We start from the raw sequence: 23,393 nt of genomic DNA, 5'->3' as shown, positions 1-23,393 counted from the left end.
CCCGTCCCAAGAAAGCCTTCAGGTGAGAAACTTCATCTGTATCATTACCAGTCACAATTATGTCATCAACATAAACTATGAGAAGAGTGACCTTTTCTCCCTTTCGCTTGATGAACACAGTGTGATCAGCATTACTCTGTTTGTATCCATAGGAGACCATGGCTTTATGAAACCTACCAAACCATGCCCGTGGAGATTGCTTCAACCCATAGAGTGCCCGTTCGAGCCTACAAACTTTCCCATGGGTCTTGTCAGAGGAAAAACCCGGAGGAACATCCATATAAACCTCCTCTTCCAACTCCCCATGAAGAAATGCCTTTTTTACATCCAATCAGCTGTAGGTCCCGACCAAAGTTGACAAGACAAGACACGAAGACTGTGGACAACTTCGCAACAGGGCAAATGTCTCCTGGTAGTCGATCCCATAAGTCCGAGTGAAGCCTCTGGCCACAAGCCTAGCTTTATATCTATCCACTGTTCATCTGGCTTCTGCTTGACAACAAATACCCATTTGCACCCAACTAGTTTCTTACCCGAAGGAAGAACAACTAGCTCCCATGTCTCATTTTTAAGTAAGGCCGTCATTTCTTCCATCATGGCTGCTTTCCACTTTGGATCTGCAATCGCCTCCTGCCAATTCTGAGGAATAGAAACAGAGGAAAGAGAAGAAACAAATGCACGATAGGAAGGAGATAAAGCATCATAGGAAACAACAATGGAGATGGGGTGTTGGGTGCATGACCTAACGCCTTTACGAACAGCGATAGGTAAGTCAAGGGAAGGATCCTTACCAGATGATGTAGCAGGGTCTGGATCTGGATCAAGTGCAGACGATTGTGTAAGTGGTATGGTGGTGGTGGTAGTCTCAACTTGTCCTGTGCGCTCCCGGGTATATACCTTATCAACAGGGATTTGACTGACTGGTCTACGCTCCCCCTGAATAGGAGCCACTGTAGGAGCTGAAGTTACAGAGGGCTCCCCCTGAATAGAAGCCAGAAGAATAGCAAACACATCTTCAAAACCCTGATCCTGCTCCCCCTGAAGAGGTGCCTGGGAATAATATGACAAGGACTCATGGAATACAATATCCATGGAGACAAAAGTACGACGTAAAGGTGGATGGTAACACTTGTATCCTTTCTGGGTCGCAGAATAGCCCAGAAAAAGACACCGAATGCTCTGTGGATCAAATTTCCCATGAGGATGATGATTGTGGACATAACAAACACAACCAAAAACTTTGGGGGGAACCACAAAGGAGGAGGAACCCTGGAGGAGATCAACAGGGGAACAATCATCAAGGACACGAGTAGGCACACGATTGATGAGATGAGCAGCTGTAAGAATGGCATCACCCCAGTAGTGAGAAGGAACCTGCCGTGCAAACATAATGGCCCTGGCTACCTCAAGGAGATGTCTATTTTTCTTTAAGAACCCCATTCGCGGGTGTGTCAACACAGCTGGTCTGATGGACAATACCATGTGCAGCCAAATAAAGTTAGAACTGACCCTCCATGTACTCTCTGCCATTGTCACTGCGTAAAATGTGCAAGGTGGCATTGAATTGGGTCTGAACCATACGATGAAATAACTGAAAACAGCGGAAGACCTCACTTTTATGGCTCATCATGTACACCCAAGTGGCACGAGTATAACAATCAATAAACGAGACAAACCATCGATGACCAGAAAGGGAAGTACAATGGGCAGGGCCCCACACATCAGACTGAACCAAAGCAAAAGGAGTCTCACTTCTTTTATTTAATGAAGAATAACTGGAACGAGTCTGTTTGGCCAAAACACAAGCCTCACATAAAAACTCATTCCTATTACAATGCTTAATCAAACGCGAAAACGAAAGAGACAAAGTACTAAAGGATGGATGACCAAGCCGACAGTGCCAGAGATGAAGGTCAGGGGACGAGATGGACTGTAAATGATGAGCTGTAGAGGAAGCCGAATGCAAAGTAGAAGGCTGACCCGGGTCAAGTAAGTAGAGACCACCCTGCATCTCACCACCCCCAGTCGTGCGCCCCGTCTCCAGATCCTGTATGACACAATGAGAAGGGAAAAAAGTCGGTTTGCAGTTCAGATCTCTAGTTAGACTACTAATAGAGAGAAGGTTGGTAGAAAAGGACGGAATATGCAAAACAGATTTTAATGAAAGGGTAAGTGAGCAGCGTATGGAACCCTTCCCATTAATAAGAGAAAGGGAACCATTAGCTACTCGAACACTGTCTTTGCCAGAAGATGGAGAATAAAGATGAAATACATGGGAGGAGCCAGTCATGTGGTCGGTGGCACCGAATCTATAATCCAAGGACTGGATACGCCGATGCACAAGAATCTGACGGAGTACACGAGGCAAAATTAGAACCAGGAGGAGCAGCAGTGCGAGATGCCGTAGTGGAGGCAGCGGAAGAGGCTCAAGCATGCGACGAAAGCTAGGAGCTCATCCTGAGTAAGCCCAATGTCAGATGAAGGGGCAGCAGCAGCAATAGTAGGAGAATCAGCCATATGAGCCTTGGGCTTAAACTTCCCACGAGCTTTCTTTTCCTCAAAATCAGCAGGTTTCCCATGGAGCTTCCAGCATTGAGTCTTGGTATGATAGAGCCTGTTGCAGTGTTCACACTTGACAGGACCTTTAGGGACAGCAGTACCACCATCAGTAGTGGTAAGAGAAGGAGTACTGGAAGCAACTTGCAAGGCTGATCGATCAACAGTAGAGGAATGCAGCATAGCAGCCCGACGAGATTCTTCATTATGAACCAAGGCAAAGGCCTGCTCTAGGGATGGAAAAGGGGACTGCCCAAGTACTTGCACCCGAATAGGATCAAACTCCAAATTTAGTCCAGCCAAAAAATCATAGACACGTATTTTGTCAACGTGTTTGCGATAGGCAGCCAGATCAGTAGTAGTAGAGGGCTGATAGTCGGAGTAATGATCCAATTGCTGCCACATGTTCTTGAGAGTAGCATAGTATTTGGAGACAGACAGCTCCTGTTGGGTAGTGGCATTAGCCTTTTTTCTAATCTCATAGACCTGTACATCATTCCCCGTGCGACCATAAGTCTCTTTGGCACCATTCTAGATAGTATGGGTTGTGTCCAGTAGAAGAAAATTGTCTGAGATATCCCCTTGCATAGAATGGATCAAGTAGGACATCACCATCGCATCATTAGATAACCACTTGTTGAGCTGAGAACCCTCTTTCACTGGTTTAGTTGTTGTCCCAAGAAGATGGCCAGTGAGGCCACGGCCAGCTACTGTCAAATAGGTAGACCGAGACCACTTCAGGTAGTTAGAGCCATCAAATTTGATTGGGGCAGCAAGGGGAAGAAAATCAGTCCGGGGCTGGCCATCAATGCCAAAAGAGGCCGAAGAAGAATCTGAACCAGTCATTGCAGCAGGTAACCAATCTTCAATGAAGCAGCAAACAGCCAAAAAATATCCAAAAAAAATTCTGGAATCGACCCCCAATTGAAGAGGGCTGTATTGGAGCAAAAAATCTCAGATGTGTAGGCTGGGAATGATGCCGAATGAAGGCAGCAAGGGTGCCAATCAGATGCAGCAGGAACCAGCAGCCCAACCCCAAGATCGATTAATGTCAGGGTTTTGAAAAAAACCCTGAGAAGAGAGATCGATAACGGGCTGGGGTCTTCAACCAATCTGATGAAGTGAATAGGGGCTGAGAACAATATCAAATAAAGATCCCACAATAGAAGATGCAGCCGAAACAGATGTAGAGGCCTGATCTCCAAAAAAAATTAGGAATCTTCAAATCACAGACAGTTCTTCAGCTCCACTCGATCCAAAAAAAAAAGGCAGAAAAAAAGGAGGTATGTTGGGGTAGCAGCTAGATCATTACGATCACCTCAGTAGTGCTGCCCTAATGGGAGAAGAAGAACCAAACGAAAGGAAGAAAGAAGAAGGAAAGAAGCTTGATGGAGGGAAGGAGAAAAAAAATCGAAGGGAGGGAGGTGGGTTTTGAAAACCTAGATCAGAGTGTATTTGGCTCTGATGCCATGTTAACAAAATAGGAATTTCGTGAATGGCTTGAATGATCAATGAGATCAATCAAGCTCTCTATTTATAATAATAATAATAAAAGAGATTACCAAGGAAACACTGTTCACGACACTGTTCACAATACCGTTCACGTGAACAGTGTCACAGCCCAAATTACAATTCTACCCTTGTTCAAAAGTACATAAATAAAGCATAAATAAAATACCAAAATACCCTTATAATATCGGGTAACACATCTCAACATAAAGGTAATGGCAATATCCAAATAATCGAATGATTCTGAGGAGGTGCATTTTTTTATAACTGCGCAGACAACAGTTCTCTGATGAATTATGAATCCTGATTTCGGAGATTCCCAGGTAATTCAGTAACTTCAAGGTCATTGAGTTACTTCAGATAAATTGCTTCCAGGTCAGTAATGATTCCTTTCAGGGTAGAAATCTATTGGTTCCATTGCATTGAATAGCACTTATGCTAACTCATGAGGTTGCAATAAATTGATTGGGAAGGTTCCTAAGCTCAAGAGGATAAAATTCTAGCATCTATATTTACTATCGCCTCACCACCATCGCAAATAAAGGCTTCAATGCTTTCAAAAGTATGTTGTGCTAAAGTTTAGAAAATAACAATGAGGAGAATATAAATATGAACAAGTGAAGTTAAATTTTTTTCAATAGTTTAAAAAAAAAAGGGTGTTAATTCTAGCAATCAATATCCACATAGGTGGCTTATCATTATGATGTATTTAAAATGGAAGCATTACTTACACAAAACCAATTGCCATCTTAATAAGTGACATGATCCTAGTCCTCACTGAATCATATGCGCTTAAAAAACCACTATGAACCTGCCAGAAGCAGCAGCATTGGCTAAAACATGAGAATAAAACTGGAAATATTCTTTTTCATTTGCTATAATAAATGAAATATAAAGGGTTTTGCTAGCCTCACACCAACAATATCTGGCCAGCTGGCCGTCTTATTTGAACAAGGCACTTGGGATCTGGGGAATCAGAAACCCCATAAAAGAGGGATATATTACAAATAAAATTCTTGTCATTTGATTGGATCGTGAGATCATAGTTTCTCCGATATTAGCATATTCTTCGAAAAGAAATATTTGTGATCAATCATTCATAGTTTGCCAGAGATGTTATCTAGAAATATGAACAGGATTAATATAGAAAATATCTATAAGCTGTAAATGTTATTAATCTTACTTGAACTTCTTGCTTGAAATCGCCACCTACCCTCTCAGGATTTAGCCTATAAAAGTTTTGGGGTGGGGGGATATAATGTTAGCAAGGTATTTAAATTTGAAATTGTGCTTTCAAAACTTCAAAATTTAATTGAAAAAGAACCCACAAAATTTCAAGTTAATCCATACAAATGACTCCAAAGTAATCTTACTTAGGACTCATTTGTTTCAACATACAGTATTTTACTAGAATTGCTTAAAGACAAGAGAAAAGTGTATTGGTATAAAAAGATAGAAACTATTTTATTGCAATGTAATACAAAATTTTGGAAAGTGACTTCCATCTTAAATTCCTGATAATATTTTCAGAAAAAGGGGCAACATCTTGTCCGTCATACAATAACACACTCATGGGGGACACCCACCCCATCATAATGGATGGAGTTTTTTCCATGCTCAACCATGTCAAAATATGCTTCCTTGTCATGTATAATAAAAAGGAAAGAAAAAATGGCAACAAATATGAAATAAATTTCAGGGTAAATGATACTTAGGGTACCCAACATTTGGAGAAACTGCACGTGGGGTACTCAACATTTAGAATTTTATCACTTGGGGTACTTCACATTTCATACATATGATGTTTAAGGTACCTCACATTTCACCGATATTACATTTGAGGTTCCCTTTTTTTAAATCCCAGTTTTACCCTTGGTGTCTTCTCGGTGATGTAAGTGAACAGGGAAAGAGAGCAAAGGAGGGAGGAAGGAGATGCGGTTGCAAGTTCGCCCGAGGTGGGTGTTGGTAGGTGGAATAAAAAATACTAATTAAACCATCTTTCTCCATGAACACATAAAATAACAGAAACCATCCCATACCCAAATGCGTAGTAGAAAGAGATCGATTCGGGTTTCTTTCGCATCCTATGAATATCAAACCATACAAGATTAACCACAAAAGAGTTAGTTAGATTTGCTAACTTGAAGAGCCTCAAGTGTTGCTCCTCTTCCAAATAGTGGTTCTTCCTCCAACGAGCACACAGGAAAGGATGTTCTTGAACCTTTCTTGGTGCAACCCAAGTTCTCCAAGCCAATGCAAAATATCTTCAAAAACTTGACAAAATACCAGGGTTTCAACAAACCCTAACTCTCAAAAGCAAGAGAGTAAAAAGAGACAAGAGAGAGATAGAGAGACAGAAGAGTTTGGCCAATGGGGAGGGGAGCCAGAAACCGCAACAAACATTGGGCGGCTTCCCCCCCCCCCCCCCTCTCTCTGTGATATTATAAGGCCCCTTGTGGGGCTGCCTCTTTAGTCCCTGTGAGAGTCTAACTCTCTCTCTCCATGAGTTTGACTTGAATCCCACCATCCAATCCTAGTGTGCTTCAAATTAGGGAAGAAGCATAATCTAAAAGGGAAAGTAAATAATTATTTATTTTAATTTTAATATATAATAAAATATAATTGCACCATATCCATCAAATTAAATAAATCAATTATTTAATTAACAAATCCCAAAAGTACCCTTAAATAATAACACTTTATTATGTACCAACCCTCCACTAATCAACACTGTCGTCATGAAATCTAGGGCATGTATTACTGCCAAACCCCATTCCATAGAACATGTCCATATCAAAGTGTCTGTGTACATGATCGGAAAATGCAAAACGCAATTAAACATTTTTAATTAATACATAAATATAATCAATCATTTTATGTAAAAATAAATTTTGCAAACCATTTCCAAAACAGCACAGGATCTTGATTCCCATCCAACCATCCACAAACAATCTCTCTTGATGTTCCCCAATCGGCCAGTGGAGACCTTATTGCGTGACTCTTTCACTCACAAAATGTTTACACGCTCCCAATACATCGGCTTTGGTTCGTAAGTCCTCAATCATTGATGAACCAAAGTGCTTATTCACATTTTGCAGTGACAAGGTCCTCTCATGTACTGGGTCTCGGTGACACATATCTATGCCAAACCTACATCTGGCAATAACACATAAGGGAATCAACACAACTAGATTCTTCACCAATACACATCCATATGTGTACTCGCATTTGTACCCTGACATCATCATGCCTAGGCGTACCCAATGCAACAACCATATGATAAGGGTGCCCAGCCCAAACCCTAGTCGTGACTCCAATTTAAAGGATAGATTTATGGACACATAAAACTTAAAAAGTTTATATCGCATGTGATAATATTAAACCAAAACAAATAAACGGTTCAATTTATATCAGACCGGGTTTGATGGACACATTAATCCAACAATCTCCCACTTATACATCAGAGCCAATTTCCTATACATTTTAAACTCATGCCCTCCATATGTTTTTCAACCACTCCAGAAGACAAACCCTTTTTCATGGCATCAAACACATTTTCGGTAGTATCACTTTGGAGCTACTCACGTCGCCTTGCTGGTAATCTCTTTGATGAGGTAATACTTCTGTTGCACATGCTTGTTCCTCTGATGAGCCCTAGGCTCTTTTGCTTAACCAATTGGCCCTTTGTTGTCACATAACAAGGGAATAGAGCACTTGACAAGCTCAACGACTACCTCCAAATCTGATAGAAACTTCCTCAGCCAAACACATTCTTTTGTTGAGGTATTCTGCTTCGATAATGGAATCGGCTGTAGATTTCAGTTTTACACTCCAAACAATGGCACCGCCTCCCATTATTTACACCATCCAAGACGTGGATTTTCTGTCATCTTTGTTAGTTTGGAAATCTGAGTTTGTGTATCCTAGAACTGACAACTAATCACGTCCATATACTAAGCATAGTTGTCACGGTGTCACGGCGATCCAAGTCGGTGGAGGGGTGTCACGTCGATATATCGACATGGCGAGCATGTCGACCATGTTTTATTTTTTATTTTGTCTATTTTTAATGTGTTAATAGATGTATACTCAAGCCATGTTTTATTTTTTCTCTATTGTTTCTCAAGTTTTAAGAAGAAAATTCAGAAAATGAAGAAGAAATCGAAGAGGGAAAGAAGACAGGAAGAAGAAATCGAAGAAGAAATCGAAGAGGGAAAGAAGAAATCGAAAGAAATTGAAGAGGGAAAGAAGAAATCGAAGAGGGAATAAGAAATCGAAGACAGGAAGAAGAAATCGAAGAGGGAAAGAGAGACAGGAAGAAGAAATCAAAGAGGGAAGCCGTGGCGTAGGTCGCCATGCAACCCTCTCCAGCGCCAGGACGCCATGGCATCGCCAGGACGCCATGGCATCGCCATGGCGACGCCATGACAACTATGATACTAAGAAATAATCCTTAGTCCTTCTCAAGTACTTAAGGACATTCTTCACAGCAGTCCAATGCTCTCATCCGGGGTTTGTTGGTAATGGCTCATAATACCCACTGCATAGCAAATGTCTGGCTTCATACACAACATAGCATATATAACACTCATTACTGCAGAGGCATAGGGAATCCTCTTTATCTCTTCAATGTCTGCCGATGATTAGGGACAATGAGATTTGGAAAGACTGACTCCATGCCAAAAAGGAACACTTCCTCTCTTAGAGTTCTCCATACTAAATCTAGCCAAGACCGTGTCTATATAAGTGGATTATGACAAGCCTAGCATCCGTTTTTGGCAATCTCTAACAAGTTTGATCCCAAAGATGTGGTTGGCTTCACCGAGATCTTTCATAGAAAAAGTAGTGGACAACCACAGCTTAATTGATGAAAGAAACCCTATATCATTTCCAATGAGTAGAATGCCATCCACGTATAATACAAGAAAACATACTGCACTCCCACTGATCTTCTTGTAAATGCATTGTTCATCCATATTTTGATAAAAACCAAACGATTTGATTGATTGATCAAATCTGATGTTCCAGCTTCTGGAAGCTTGCTTAAGTCCATAAATGGACCTTTGTAGTTTGCATACTTTGCCTTCTCCCTCAGTGGAAGAGAAATCCTCTGGCTGTTGCATGTAGCTCTACACATCAACTACCAGATCTCGTAATCATAGTATGAAGCAATTGATAACAAAATCCTAATGTATTTCATCATCGCTACTGGGAAAAGGTTTCCTCATAATCAATACCCTCTTGCTGGGTATATCCTTTTGTCACCAGCCTCGTTTTGAATCGCTCAACCTTTCCATCAGGGCCCTTCTTCCTCTTGAAGAACGATCCACTTGCATCCAATGGGCTTTACGCCATGTGGTGTATCGGCCAAAGTCCAGCCCTTATTAGAATGCATCGAGTCTGTAATCTATGAAACCAGAGACGAAAAGAGAAGAAGAGAAGGAATAGAACTGCAGCCATAACTTGTATATTCTTAATAATGAAGGAGATACAATATAAATAGGGATAGGAGCAAATATGGAAAAGACCAAAAAATAAAACACACAAGTCGAGACCCATGAATGGGTCCTACTAGATACTTCTAACACTCCCCCTCAAGCTGGAGCATATATGTCAATCATGCCCAGCTTGTTACAAATATAATCGATCCACCCACTACCCAAAGGCTTCGTAAACACATCTGCAAGTTGCTCTCCGGTTCTGACATGACTTGGAACAATCAGACCATAACAAAGATTGTGACTGATCGGAAATAGCAGCAGTAGCAGTAGTAATAAATTTTGGGTTTATAAGAACCCAAATCTCAATGGATTGAATCCACAAGAGTTAGCAGCAACAGTGGTAATAATTGGTTCCTTATCCAACTCTAGATCTTACCGGCAAATTTGGGATTCCATTTCTTTTGATATTACGGCGAAGTTATCGTCAGCTCCTCCTTTTTGCCCGGACACCCCAAGGAACAGGCTTATTGTTGACTCCTGGGGTCTCTCTTCTGTCTCCCTTGTTTCCCCCGGCGCGCAAAGCTGAGGCTAGGGGCCTTCCTTATTTTTTGTTTTGTTGCTCCCCTCTGAGGGCACTATAATTCTTTTTCCCTTCTTGGTAATGAATTTCTTATTCACCCAAAAAAAAAAAAAATTAGGGTTTGATTAACCAAAGCAGAACATTAGCAGGTAGGTATTAGGGCTAGAGATCCAAATTCTCAATCGAGCTTCGGAGGATCAGTAGCAAAGAGAACAATCGATTCTGAAGGAGAACAAAAAATAGGGTTTAAAAAGTAAAAAATAACCCAGAATAACCACAGCAGTAGAGAAGATATAGAATGAGTGTATAATCACCCAAATTCAAGTAGCAGGGTTGTGGGTTACCTACCTCAAATAGCCAACAAAGAGGGTAAACCGAGATCTGGAGATGGCGACCTTAGGTTGATGTAATATCGATTGGAGAAGTAGAATCAATGTAGGGCAGCAGGAACTGAAGCGCTACCGGTGCCGGAGGAGACGATGGGTGATCAGGTTGTTACGGAGGGGATAATCCCCACTGAAGTGGCTGCAATCGTTGATGCTGAAGAGGGCGAGACTGATAGGCAGCGTGGTTTGGACTGTGATCAGGAGTTAGAAGCTCCTTCTTAAGAGAGGTCAGGGGTGCGTGTGGGCCCTGGTGGAAGCTGTTCGCAATTTGTGGGGGAGCCTGCTGCACGTTTTTTTAAGCATGGAGTTTCGGCCAGCCGCACCAGGGATGATTCTGAGGTGGCTGAGTTACCTGCGCCCACGTTGGACAGAGAGGCCCTACTGGAGAGCTTCAGGAGATTTAACGTTGTGATTGGAAACAGAGTTCGAAGTACATTTGAGAGGTTAGGGGTGGATACTAGAAAGCCCTTGGGGGCGCGAGCAGGGAGAAGATCAAGGCAAGTGTCTACTCGTGCTTCGCTGCTCAGGGCGGCAAATGTGTACAAGAGAAAGAAAATCAGGAAGGCAAGGCGGGGTAGGCCAGCCAGAGTAGAGCCGTCACAGCGTGTCACAAGGTCAATGGGACCAATAGAGCCACTCCAATCCGTTTCCTAATGAATTGTTTATTTTGGAATGCTCGGGGAGTAGGTAATAAGCCAACCTCAAGGCGGTTGAAAGCTTTAGTGAGTCAACATAAATTTGACGTTGTTGCGATTGCAGAACCTAAGGCACAGATATCTAAAGGCAAAAGAATTATGAGAAGGATTGGGTTGGATTCTCTGCATACCCAGGACAGGCTGTGGATTTTTTGGAGGGAATCTGTGCAGGTAACCGTGGTGGATGAACAGAACCAGTTTGTCACCCTTCGGTGTGTTGATATAGGGGTGGGAACCTTTTTTATTACCTTTGTGCATGGTCCTTGCACGGCTGGTGAGAGGAGGGAGCTGTGGTCGAGTCTGGAGGCCTTTTCCAGATCTATAGAGGAGCCGTGGGCAGTGGAAGGTGATTTCAATGTGGTGGCTGGTCCGACGGAGAAGGCGGGGGGCCGTCCTGCTTGCTCTCACTCCCTGGAGGAGTTTGGTAGTTTTGTTAGTAGGGCTGGACTCATGGATACGGGATGCTCTGGCAGTATGTTCACTTGGTCAAATAACCAGGAAGGCACCAGAAGAGTTTTGGCCAGGTTGGACCGCTATATGGTTAATGCGGAGTGGGCTGGAGCTTTTCTTAGGACTGAGGTCACTCATTTTAACTGGACTTGTTCGGATCATGCCCCTCTTGGGATGTCCTTTGCAGTTAGTGGTGACCAAGGTTTTTCGTCCTTTAAGTTTCAACAGATGTGGTTGTTACATCCGGAGTTTATGGGGTTTGTCAAAAGCCAGTGGGACAAGCCAGTTGTGGGATCTCCTCTTTATGTTCTGTATCTTAAGCTTAAAGGTCTTCGCGGGGCTCTGCGGCGTTGGAACAAGGAGGTGTTTGGCAACATCCATCAGAGGATCAGGGATGCAGAGGACAATGTTAGTAGGGCAGAGGCCGAATCAGACCAGTGCAACAGTGAGGAGCCTAGGGGGGCTCTGCAGGCGGCCAGGGAGGCTCTTAAGGGGGTTCTTTTACAGGAGGAAATTTTCTGGAGGCAAAAGTCTAGGGCGACTTGGTTGAAGGAAGGGGACCGTAACTCGAAGTTCTTTCATTCCTTGGTGAAGGTCAGAAGGAGGAAAGCTGGCATTCACAAAATTAAGGGAGCAGAGGGAGAGTGGATTTCAGATCCTGATGCGATTCAGGCGGAGGCGGTGCAACACTTCTCGTGGATCTTCACCTCTCAGGGGTGTGTGGTGGACGAGGGGCTATTGTCTGTGATTCCAAGGGTGCTCTCTTCTTCGGACAATGCTTTCCTCCTACGGCTACCATCTATGGAGGAAGTGAGAATAGTAGTGTTTTCCCTTTCTGGGGACAGTGCCCCAGGCCCTGACGGTTTCTCGGGGATCTTCTTCTCGGCCTGCTGGGAGTTAGTAGGCTGTTTAGGATTTTTTCACGGGCGGGGCTCTACCAAGAAGTTTTACGTCGGCCAACCTGGTGCTCATTCCAAAGGACAGTCCGGAGGTCATGGCAAACTTTCGGCTTATCAGTTTGTGTAACTTCTCCTATAAGATCCTGGCAAAGATCATCACTTCTAGGCTAGCTGGGCTACTGCCATCCTTGGTGGGGGAGGAGCAAGGTGCTTTTGTGCAGGGACGTTGCATTCTTGACAACATCGCCATTGTCCAGGAAATGGTTCAGGATCTGAACCGCAAAACGAGGGTTGGCAATGTGATCCTCAAGCTGGACATGGCTAAGGCTTATGATCGACTGGAGTGGGAGTTCCTCTGGCTTGTCTTGGAAAGGTTTGGCTTTAGTAAGGCTTGGATTTCTATGATTAAGAAGACGGTCGACAACTGCTGGTTTTCTGTTGTTTTGGGAGGCAAGCAATCGGGCTTCTTTAAATCCTCTAGAGGGGTTCGACAAGGAGACCCCCTTTCCCCATCCCTGTTTATCCTGGCAGAGGAGGTGCTAAGCAGGGGATTGAAAGGGTTATTTGTTGATGGACTAGCAGCCTACGACAGACTTCCAAGGGGATGCCCAGGCATCTCGCATAGCCTCTTTGCTGATGACACGATCATCTTTTCTAGAGGCTTAAAGAGATCACTAAAGCAGATTATGGGCTTCATCACCAGGTATGAGGGGTTCTCTGGACAACTGGTTAATAGGCAGAAGAGCTGTTTTGTTCTGGGGGAAAATGCTTCGATGGCTGTTGCACACATGGTGGGGGTGGTTACTGGTTTCCCTAGGAAGGCCCTTCCTATCACCTACCTGGGTGCACCACTGCACTCAGGACAAATGAAGATCAATTTTTTTGATGGACTGGTAGGGAAGATCAGAGACAAAGTAGCGGGATGGAAAGGTAGGTTGCTGTCTTCTGGAGGCCGTGTTACACTCTTGAGGCATGTGCTCTCCTCTATGCCAATTCATGTCTTGGCTACTCTGGACCCACCGAAAGCGGTCCTGTGCAGCCTTTATAAGATCTTTGCTGATTTTCTTTGGGGCGGCTCAGATTGGGGCAATCACAGGCATTGGGTAAGCTGGCAGAAGGTTTGTAAGTCTCTGGAGGAAGGGGGCCTAGGGGTTCGATTGCTGCAGGATGTGGGTACTGCACTCAGGTTGAAAGGGTTTTGGAAGGTTTTGTCGGAGCAATCTCTGTGGAGTGATTTTTTCAGGGCCAAGTATTTCAAGAATTTGCATGTCACTTTGGTTGGGCGGGTCGAGACTGGCTCTAAAACTTAGCGCAACACCATGGAGCTCAAGGGGTTTGTGTTGGAGAGGTCTAGATGGCTGCTTGGGGTTGGTAATGTCTCTTTCTGGCTGGATAACTGGGTGGGTGTTGGCCCCCTAATTGACTTAGTCGCCAATGGTTTGCTAGTGGATGTGAACTTGTGTGTCAAAGACGCGGTTGATGAGGAGGGGGCGTGGAAGGAGAATATCCTTAGCCTCATTGATTTCAGAGGCAATCAGGGACAGCATCAGGTCAGGGGGCTTTGCGCTCTCTAACAAGGAAGATGTGTTAATCTAGACTCCGGCGGGTGATGGCAATTTCTCCTCTAAATCAGCATGGAATGAGGTCCGGCACAGGGGCACCCATAGATGCTTTGCTAAATGGATCTGGAATCAGTCTGTGCCCGTCAAAGTGGGGTACTTTTCTTGGCAGCTTTAGATAGGTAAAATTCCCACTGACGATTCTCTGATGGCCCTTGGCATTCCCTTAGCTTCTAGATGCAATTGTTGTGGGTAGACAAGGAGGGAAACCGCGGACCACTGTTTGGTCTCAGGTGGTACGGCTAAGAAGGTTTGGGAGTACTTTTCTCGTCTTTTAGACATCCCGATATTGCCCACACAGGATGTGAGAAGCAGGATGGTGTTTTGGCAAGGCGCAGGGAGTTGCAAGAACCTCAGTGGCTACATCATTGGTATTTTGCCTGCTTTGATTGTGGGAACTCTGGAGGGAGAGGAATAACAAAAGGCATGATGAGAAGCGTCGCTGTGCAGCCTCCATCATTGAGCGTATCAAGGGGTGGGTAAGAGAAGTTCAATTGCCCTCTAAGCTGGGTGGGCTGGAGTCCCCTAGAAATATTTTAATCCTACAGTGTTTTGGCCTTGAGTCTCCTTCTGCAAGGCTGAAACAGCCTTTCCCGATCTATTGGAGCCCCCTGGCTCATTCTGTGAAGCTAAATGTAGATGGAGCTTGTAAAGGAAACCCGGGGCTTGGAGCAGGAAGAGGGGTGATTAGAGATCGTAGGGGTTTGGTGCTAGCAGCCTTTGCAAATGCATATGGGGAGTGCACTAATGCCATAGCTGAGCTCAGAGCGTTAAGGGATGGGTTGGAGTTATGTTAGGAGCTGGGCCTCGCAAACGTGGTGGTTAACTCAGACTCGGCCACCACGGTGAGTATGGTCAACCTCAAGAGGTGTAACTTATGGAAGGGATGGTACTGGTTCCAGGAGATTTTGGCTCTTGTCTTGCAGACTCGGGCCACCGTGTCTTTTGCATATCGGGAAAGCAACAGAGCGGCTGATTGGCTGGCTAGAAACGCTTGAGATACAGGGGCTTCCTTCACCTACTTCCAGGACAGTCTACCTGTTGGGGGCTTCGCTAATATCATTAGAGAGGACAAGGCTGGCTTGCCGGTCTTTAGGCTCTAGCATGGTTTGCTTGTATGGGGAGTCAGTGTGAGAGTCTCTGTGTGGTTATGTGATGTGGTGGTTTGGGGTAAGGCAGGATGTCCCCCCCTTGTATTCTTTGATTATTTTTAGATTGATTAATAAAATTTTAGGGGCTGCCCTGGGTCCCAGATAAGTTCGGATTAAAAAAAAAAAAAAGGATGCTTAAATAAAATACCGCAGATAGGAGACAGAAAACCTGAATCTTCAATGTATATCAACTGATGGAAGCAATAGCAGCAGCAGTAGGATAGTAATGTTCTCCAATCGACCTTGATAAGAAGTAAAAACCCTAGTTTTCAATTGAAAACTACATCTAGGGTTTAATCTGAAACAGTATGCAGCATAAGATGTGGCAGCCCCTTTAAGAGAAGCTTGAGAAGACCTTCAAAACCAGGAATCAATTCAGCAACAATTTATTGGTGCTGCTCTGATACCATGTAACAACAGAAACTATGAAGAAACCAGAGCCAAGAATGGAGAGAGAAGAAGAAGTGGAGAAGAGAGGAGAACCGTCAACAGAGAGATCGGACTTGACAGTCTCCCTCACCCATCCTTTATTTATATACTTGAAATTTCAAATAAGTGGAGGATTCCTTAGTTAGGAATCCTAGTTACAATATGAATAAATCAGAAATTAAACTACCTACTCCTAATTACAATAGGAATCAAAGTAAAAACATAAATAAACTAGGACTAAACAGTCCTACTTGAACTAGGACCACTCCTCACTCTTAGAACAAATGAAAGAAACAAATATGAGGGAATGTCGATCAGATGTAAATTCTGATCAAGACTGGCTCCCCCCTGCTGTATACTCAATAATCTTCAACAGAAACAAAGAAAGCTTGTCACAGTTTTCTTGACCTCGAGGGTTCGCATCTTTTCCTCTTTAGGTGAGGACTTGATTCCCCGCCATTTTCTCTGCAGCAAGAGGTTGTTCACTGTCGCATTTCTTGACTTTTTTATCCACACATACCGCCTCAACATTCATATGTTTTGAATCATTTTGCGTCAGTTTTCATGAATTCTAGTACCACTTATTTGTCTAGCACTACTAGTTCTTATAGTTTTTCTTGATCAGAAGCCCTAGAATTTTGTGTTTTAAGCTCTGCTAACTCAGCAATAAAAGTAGACAAGCAGTCTGAAATTAGAAGTTTGAAAACAGACAAACCTAAAGCCGAGATTTTCTGAAATCATATTAGGAGGAGGATCGTTGGAAATCAATAGCTAAACTCAAGATTTCAGATGATTTCGATGGTTCTGTATTTTATATTTCTTGGTTGGTTTTCATTCTTGATTGGTCTTTTTAAATTGGTTCCTATTGGTTCTCGTTATTCTTCGGATGGTGCATTTGGAAGACAATGGTTAAAGGATACGGCTGAGGTGAAAATTGAGCAGCGTTGTCTTGAGAATAAACACTCCGTTGCTGCTTCGAGCTCATTTATTTCATATTGCAGTTATAGCAATATGTAATCCGGAAGACCTGCGGTACTGCAACAACATCACTATCTCATTTGTACTCGTCTATATTTTGTTCACTTCTCATCCATTACTGGACGATATATATATATATATATAGATAGATAGATAGAGAGAGAGAGAGAGAGAGAGAGAAGAAGGAGGGTGTTGTGGGAGAGGGAGGGGTGGTGGTGGTGGCGGCGGCAATGATAGTGGTAGTGGCGGCATGATAGGGTAAAGTTATAGTTGAGGGTATAAATGGAAATATAAAAATAGGTATCTCAAACATAATTTCACAAGTATTGGGTACCTTACGTGAAGTTTTTACAAACGTTGGGCACCCTAGGTGTCATTTGCCCTAAATTTTATAAATGCCAGTCAAATTTCAAGAAATGTTTTTCTGCTGAAACAAATGGAGCCAAGGATAAAGCAATAATAAATTTTGATGTGGTTTTCACTCGACGAAAAGCATTTCTTAGAAATCAATATATATGTACATCTGAATGTATTTATGCATAACAAACCTATGACTACAACAGATGGTTAAAGCAAGGGCTTAAACCAGGGAATTCTACAACAGATGGTTAAAGCAATCTTTTCAACTATAGCATTACCAGGCGAAGTACGGGGCAAAGGCTTCTTAATAATGGATTGTATGCAAACTTTAAAGCAAGGATATTCACTAGGGCTCTGTCTCTGTCAAGCTAGAAAATGTATCATGTATGTCCCTTTTTGTTTTCTTGGTCTGGCCGTTGATATGGTCACGTGTTTCATCCCCAAAACCATATACAGAACTTAAAAGTAAAATTTTATACTGTAGTTACAAACTTACAATTATATGTAGGTCATCTTTCAGTTCCAGTTCATATCCAACTGATGAATAAGAAAAGGAATCCTAACAATCAAATAAATTATAAGGGCAGAGATCGACATGCCAAGCATGGGAGGTGCCCCCACACAGTTCATATACAGGGGGACCCACATGTCAAGAGGAGAGACAGTGTGAGGTGGTGCATGATAGCGGCAGCAAGGCCATTTCCGTAAAACAAATAACCCCGATACAGTCACAAAGGAGATCTCTACTTATACAATACCTCCAATATAGATATAGAATCATAGAACTAAAAACCTACAAAGCAAGCCATATCTTGGAGTAAGTAATTAATGAATGAATAAAAACATAAATATATTACCCAGTAGGAGCTAGCATTAAATCAGTTCGCAAATCCTTCCACCTTACCTGGCCAAAAATCAATAGAGCATATTAAAATGGCAATTAAATTGGAAAATTCAACTTTTACCCCTGTAACCCATTTTTTCTGAACAGTCAACCAGTTCTTTTTGGGTCTATAAACAAAAGAAAGAAATAAACAACCTGTTCAGTTCCCCTGAAAGCAACAACTAATCTTTTCCTTGAAGAATCACGCCAAATTGCTACCTGCAGTTCTTTGGATTTAATGATTAGCAGAGTGAGGACTTTCCCAAAATGCTAAGAGAGGGTTTTCTGTCCAACTTATGGTTCAAATCAATCTCTGCAATAAAATGAATTAAAAGAAGACATAAAACCTCACCTGTGTATCAGTGGACGCATTATCAAGAAAACATATCTTCTCAAATTCAGATTTAATAAAACTTGGATGACCCAATGAAGTGGCAAGCATAGCCCATGCCTCCATCGCACTCTCTGCTGTTGAAAATAGTGACTTCATCTCCTCTTCTTTTCTTTGATCCAACACAGATACATCCAAGGTGCCACCTACCTTTCCATTCACATGATATCCTGAAACGTCATCCTGCACTGTGGTGGAAGCATCTTTTTCAGTTTCTTTCTTTTCCACTGAACCTGCTTGCTTATACTTTTCAGAAAATGCAGCCGTAAGAACCATTAGTGCTCCTAAAATGGAATCAGTTTGTCTTAATACATCTGATGATGCCTTCTTAATATCTGGAAGGGAAGATTGAATTGCACTGATGGTAGGTCGTCCAGTTGTAGAACCATTGTTATCCTGACTTTTTGGAGTTGCAAGCCCCGATTCAACATAACCCGCTTCTGCAATCTTACGTGATTGTGAGCCGATTCTATTCAGTAAGTCAAATCCATCCCACTTTATTTTCTCTTGAATCGGTATACCGAGCTTCTGAACAACAGTTTGATTGGTAAAATCAGCAAAATTCTTCCAAAAATGTTTATCTGATTGCATAGATTCATGAACTTTTGTATTCACGGAAGAGCTAGTTTCATAATCCCCTGAACTATTATTAGTTGGACTCTCCAGTAAATTTCTGTCTTGCCCATCATTTATTACAGAAAAAGAATCTTCTGGGCTACCCTCAGGCTGTGAAGTCTTATCAGGAACACCAACTTGATTTTCAGATTTTCTAGAGCCTTCAATGTCAAAGGTATCCCTCTTAGAAAATTGATCTTGAAGGTAATCATCATTGAATGACTTCAATTGCCCAAATGCATACTCCACAAACTGACGTGCTTGTACAGTCTCAGATCCAACAATCAGTTTTAGAGCAGACTTGAAACCGTTCTTTTCAAGAAAATCTGAAACAAAAGGGATCCGCCACCCTGGTTTCTCTCGATCAATTTCTTCAAAGCTTTTATAGTTTACCTAAAAAATTGAAATTATGTGCATATATCAGCTCATATTATCTAAACTATTTTTCCATTAAATATAAGAAGTTTGACGGAACTCAAAGTCAGTGATATGATTCTGGAGAGAACTGGTGCATTCTAAAACAATCTTGTGTTTGTACATTTATGTTCCATTTCAGCATTTCTAGACTTTTTTTATGAGAGTATATAAATATATTTGTGATATTCATTACATGATACTGAAATACTTTTTTGCATTTCCTATGAAACAAAAATCATCCTTATTGCCAATAAAAAAAATTCATCCTTATCATAAATAGAATTGAAAGGAGAGGTATTGAAATCAGTTTTTCAATCAGTGAATCTCAGTGCTCAATCTTACCGATTACCTTTTTATAGACTCAGTTAGCTGTGCACCAGCAAGTAGAGCACCAATCAATCTGAGCAGTTGTTGGATCTTACTTACATCACTTGAGGAAGCTTCCTAAGCAAAGTTTAATACATAGAAACTAATAGCAAGGATCAACTTTAAACTTAAATGTACTCCAAATTTCGTAAGAAGACCAACTCCAGACTGTCACAATTTAGAAGATAAACAACCAAGATACATAGAGAGATGGTTATACCAAGATACATAGAGAGAGGGTTCTAGCAAGATACCAAGACAAGAAAGCAAAACCCAATCCTCAAGGAGAGGAGGTGGAGGGCTGAAGTAAGGAGAGGGAAGGCCCCAGGACGCAACAATATGCCTGTTTCTTAGGGAATCAACACACTTAGAGGAGACTGGAGATATTTTGCTCATAACATCAAAAGCGATGGAGTCCCAAATCTGTTGGAAGGTTCTTGTTAAAATATTGTATTAAGTACCATGGGGGTATTTTAGTCTTTCTGGTTATTTTCCCCTATAACCGACTCAAATTAAATAGAGTCGGCTATGTAGGGGCAGTTCTGTAATTTTTCCCTCCCCTCTTCTATTATAAATAAAGGGGCTTGGATGTTCATTGACACATCCAAGCATTGAGATCTAAATTCTTTCCTGTTAACATGGTATCAGACAAGGTTTGAGTGTGGGTTCAAATCCCTCTTCTTTTTCTCCCATATTTTTTCTCCCACTTTCTTCTCTCATCTTTCCCTTTCTCCTTTTTCTTTCTGGTTTCTTCCATTACTACAGGGCAGCACTAATGTCTAATGAGGTGATCCATGGATCTAGTTGCTGCCCCTCATTACCTCATTCATTGATGACCTAATTCAAGATCGATAGCAGCTGTGCCACTTCCTACCTGCGATTCTTGAAACTTCAACTTGGGGACTGCTTCCTCTTTATCAGTGAACACCAATTCTCCTTTTTTCTTAGAAGATCAAGACCAGCAGGGATTTCTTGGACAAGCTACTATCTTACAACCTCTTCCCTCCATCGATATCAACTAAATTTTTGGGTTTTTCAAAACCCTAACAATATTGATAGTGTTTCTGGGCTTTTGTTGCTGCTGATTTTTGGAGGAGTGTTTCACCATCACCTAAGGAGGACTCGATCTGGTTATTAGCTCCATCTGCTTCTTCTTTTTTGTCCTCTTTTACCTGGACAGCTTCTTGCGATTTGGGTTTTCTCCAAAAACCATGACAGGATCGATCTCAATTTCGTCTCATCATCTGCAGCCACTTTTTGGAGGAGCGTCTCACCTTACCAGCAAGAGCACTCGATCCCTGTTTGAGCCAGTTCCCACGGTTGATTGTAAAGATCTTGTTAACTTTTGGTTTGGTTCTTCTATTGTGCCCTAATGTCTGACGACACCTCTACTGTTACTTTTGGCCTTGATGGACAGCCACGACAAGAGTATCTTCCCTTTGCTTCCTCCATTAAACTTGATGGAATTAATTACCTGATGTGGTCCAGGTCTAAATAACTCACTATTGCTGGCTGTGGTCTCAATGGACATATCACTGGTACTGTCAAGAAGCCATCGGCTGCTGGTCCTCTTCAGGATCAATGGATCTCTAATGACTCTCAAGTCATGTCTTTTTTACTTAACTCCATGCAACCAGATCTGGCCAATGGTTATTTGCTACTAGAAACTGCTGCTCAGATTTAGATGGCTGCGAAGGAAACTTATGGACAGGTTGGAAACGATGCCCAGGTTTATGAACTCCACAAGAAGATTCATGAAACCACCCAAAAAGACCTTTCCATCTCCAAGTATTATGCTGTCCTTCGTAGTCTATGGCAACATCTGGACCACTACTCTGATTATCAGCCCACTAATGCAACCGATATTGCTGCCTATCGTAAGCATGTTGACAAGATTCAGGTTTATGACTTCCTGGCAGGTTTAAATGTTGAATATGACCAGATTCGAGTTCAAGTTTTGGGCAGAGTTCCATCCCCTACCTTGGAACAGTCCTATGCCTTAGTTCTTTCTGAAGAAAATCGTAGGGTAGCCCTGCTACATACTCCCATCACTGACTTGTCAGCTCTACAGACTGCTGCTCCCATATCTGTTGCTCCTACTGCTCCTAGTGATTCTTCTAAAGGAACTGTGAGATGTGAACACTGTAACAAACCCTATCACACCAAAGCCACCTGTTGGAAGCTTCATGGTAAACCAACTAATTTTGAGGCCAAGCGTGCTACTTGTGGAAAATCGAAAAACAAAGCCAATCATACTGAGTTGTTCCCACGGCTCCTATTACTGACACTGGTCTCTCCCAGGATGAACTTTAGGCATTCTGTCGCATGTTACAGGCTTCTGCTGCATCAACTACATCGATTCCTGCTAATCAATCTGCCACTTCAGGTTCCCATTTTTCTCACTCAGGTATTCCGTTTGCTGGTCATTGTGCATCAGTAGTCTCCACTCCTTGGATCATCGACTCTGGTGCCACTAACCATATGATTGGATCCTCTAGCCTTTTTTATCACTATTCACCCACTTCTGGGAAAGACAAAGTTCAAGTAGCTGATGGTTCTCTCTCCTCTATTTCTGGGAAAGGCTCTATCAGTTGCTCTCCTTCTATCACTTTATCCTCTGTTTTACACATACCTAATTTTACTACTAACCTTCTGTCCATTAGTAGTCTTACTCGTGACTTCAATTGTAAAGTGACTTGTTTTCCTTCCCACTGTGCTTTTTCAAGATCTCGCAACTAGGGCGACAATTGGAAGGGGTAAATTGCATGGTGGATTGTATCTGCTTGATGATGGTCGTCCTCCTTTACCACCACCACCATCTCCCATTAATCAAACTTCATTGGTATCTTCTGAACTTCAACAATGGCATAATCGATTAGGTCACCCCCCTTAGGAATTTTATCTCATTTATTTCCAGCACTAGTTAAGCAATGTAACAAGGATGACTTTTTCGTGAGGCTTGTGTTCTGACCAAACAAACTTGTACAACTTAATCTATTCCTAATAAAAGAAGTCTTTCCCTTTTTAATTTGGCTCATACTGATTTGTGGGGTTCTAGTCGGAAACCTTCTCTTTCTGGCCATCATTGGCTTGTTTCCTTTGTTGATTGCCACTCTAGGAGTACCTGGGTGTATTTGATGCACAATAAAAGTGATGTTTTCTCATGTTTTAGTATTTTCATAGCTTGGTTCAAACCCAATTCAATGCCACTCTCAAATTTTGAGGAGTGACAATGGCAAAGAGTATATCGAAGGTCAGTTCCAATACTAGCTTGCTGCCCATGGGATCCTCCACCAAACCAGTTGTGTTGATACACCTGCCCAAAATGGAGTGGCTAAAAGACCGCCACCTCTTAGAGGTGGCTCAGGCACTTATGTTTGCCCGTAATGTTCCTCCCCAATATTGGGGAGATGTTCTTCTTACTGCAGCATACCATATTAACAAGCTGCTTACCCGAGTTTTGACTCAAGTGCCCCTGCTGCCCTTTTAAATGACTCCTCAACCTTTATAGTCCCCCCTAAAATCTTTGGTTGTGTCTATTATGCTAGGGATACTCGGTCCCCTAGTAAAACTTGAGCCCCGTGGCCTTCGGTGCATCTTCTTGGAATATTCTCCCCCCCATGGAAAGAGAACACGGTTGAAACCTGTCGAAACCATGAACTACTTGT

The 23,393-nt window shown here is 42.5% G+C and overlaps 1 protein-coding gene across 3 annotated transcripts in view; it reads right to left on the bottom strand.

Annotated features, from left to right (window-relative positions):
- Positions 1–23,393, bottom strand: part of LOC122647586 — a 118,124-nt gene that overhangs the window by 75,523 nt on the left and 19,208 nt on the right. For all 3 annotated transcript variants that reach the window (XR_006330931.1, XM_043840946.1, XM_043840947.1), the window contains exons 6-10: positions 18,289–19,335; positions 18,093–18,155; positions 17,911–17,957; positions 5,249–5,294; positions 4,797–4,876 (exon numbers count right to left, since the gene is read on the bottom strand). Coding sequence is in view for 2 of the 3 variants with exons in the window: in XM_043840946.1 (XP_043696881.1) it covers positions 4,797–4,876; positions 5,249–5,294; positions 17,911–17,957; positions 18,093–18,155; positions 18,289–19,335 (1,283 nt within the window). In the remaining variant the exon portion in view is untranslated. The remainder of the gene's footprint in view (positions 1–4,796; positions 4,877–5,248; positions 5,295–17,910; positions 17,958–18,092; positions 18,156–18,288; positions 19,336–23,393) is intronic.

The sequence above is a fragment of the Telopea speciosissima genome, unplaced genomic scaffold (assembly GCF_018873765.1).
Source record: "Telopea speciosissima isolate NSW1024214 ecotype Mountain lineage unplaced genomic scaffold, Tspe_v1 Tspe_v1.0080, whole genome shotgun sequence".
NCBI classification, from domain to species: Eukaryota; Viridiplantae; Streptophyta; class Magnoliopsida; order Proteales; family Proteaceae; genus Telopea; species Telopea speciosissima.
Note: the sequence above shows the minus strand (reverse complement) of the source record. Positions and strands in the feature narration are given on the sequence as shown.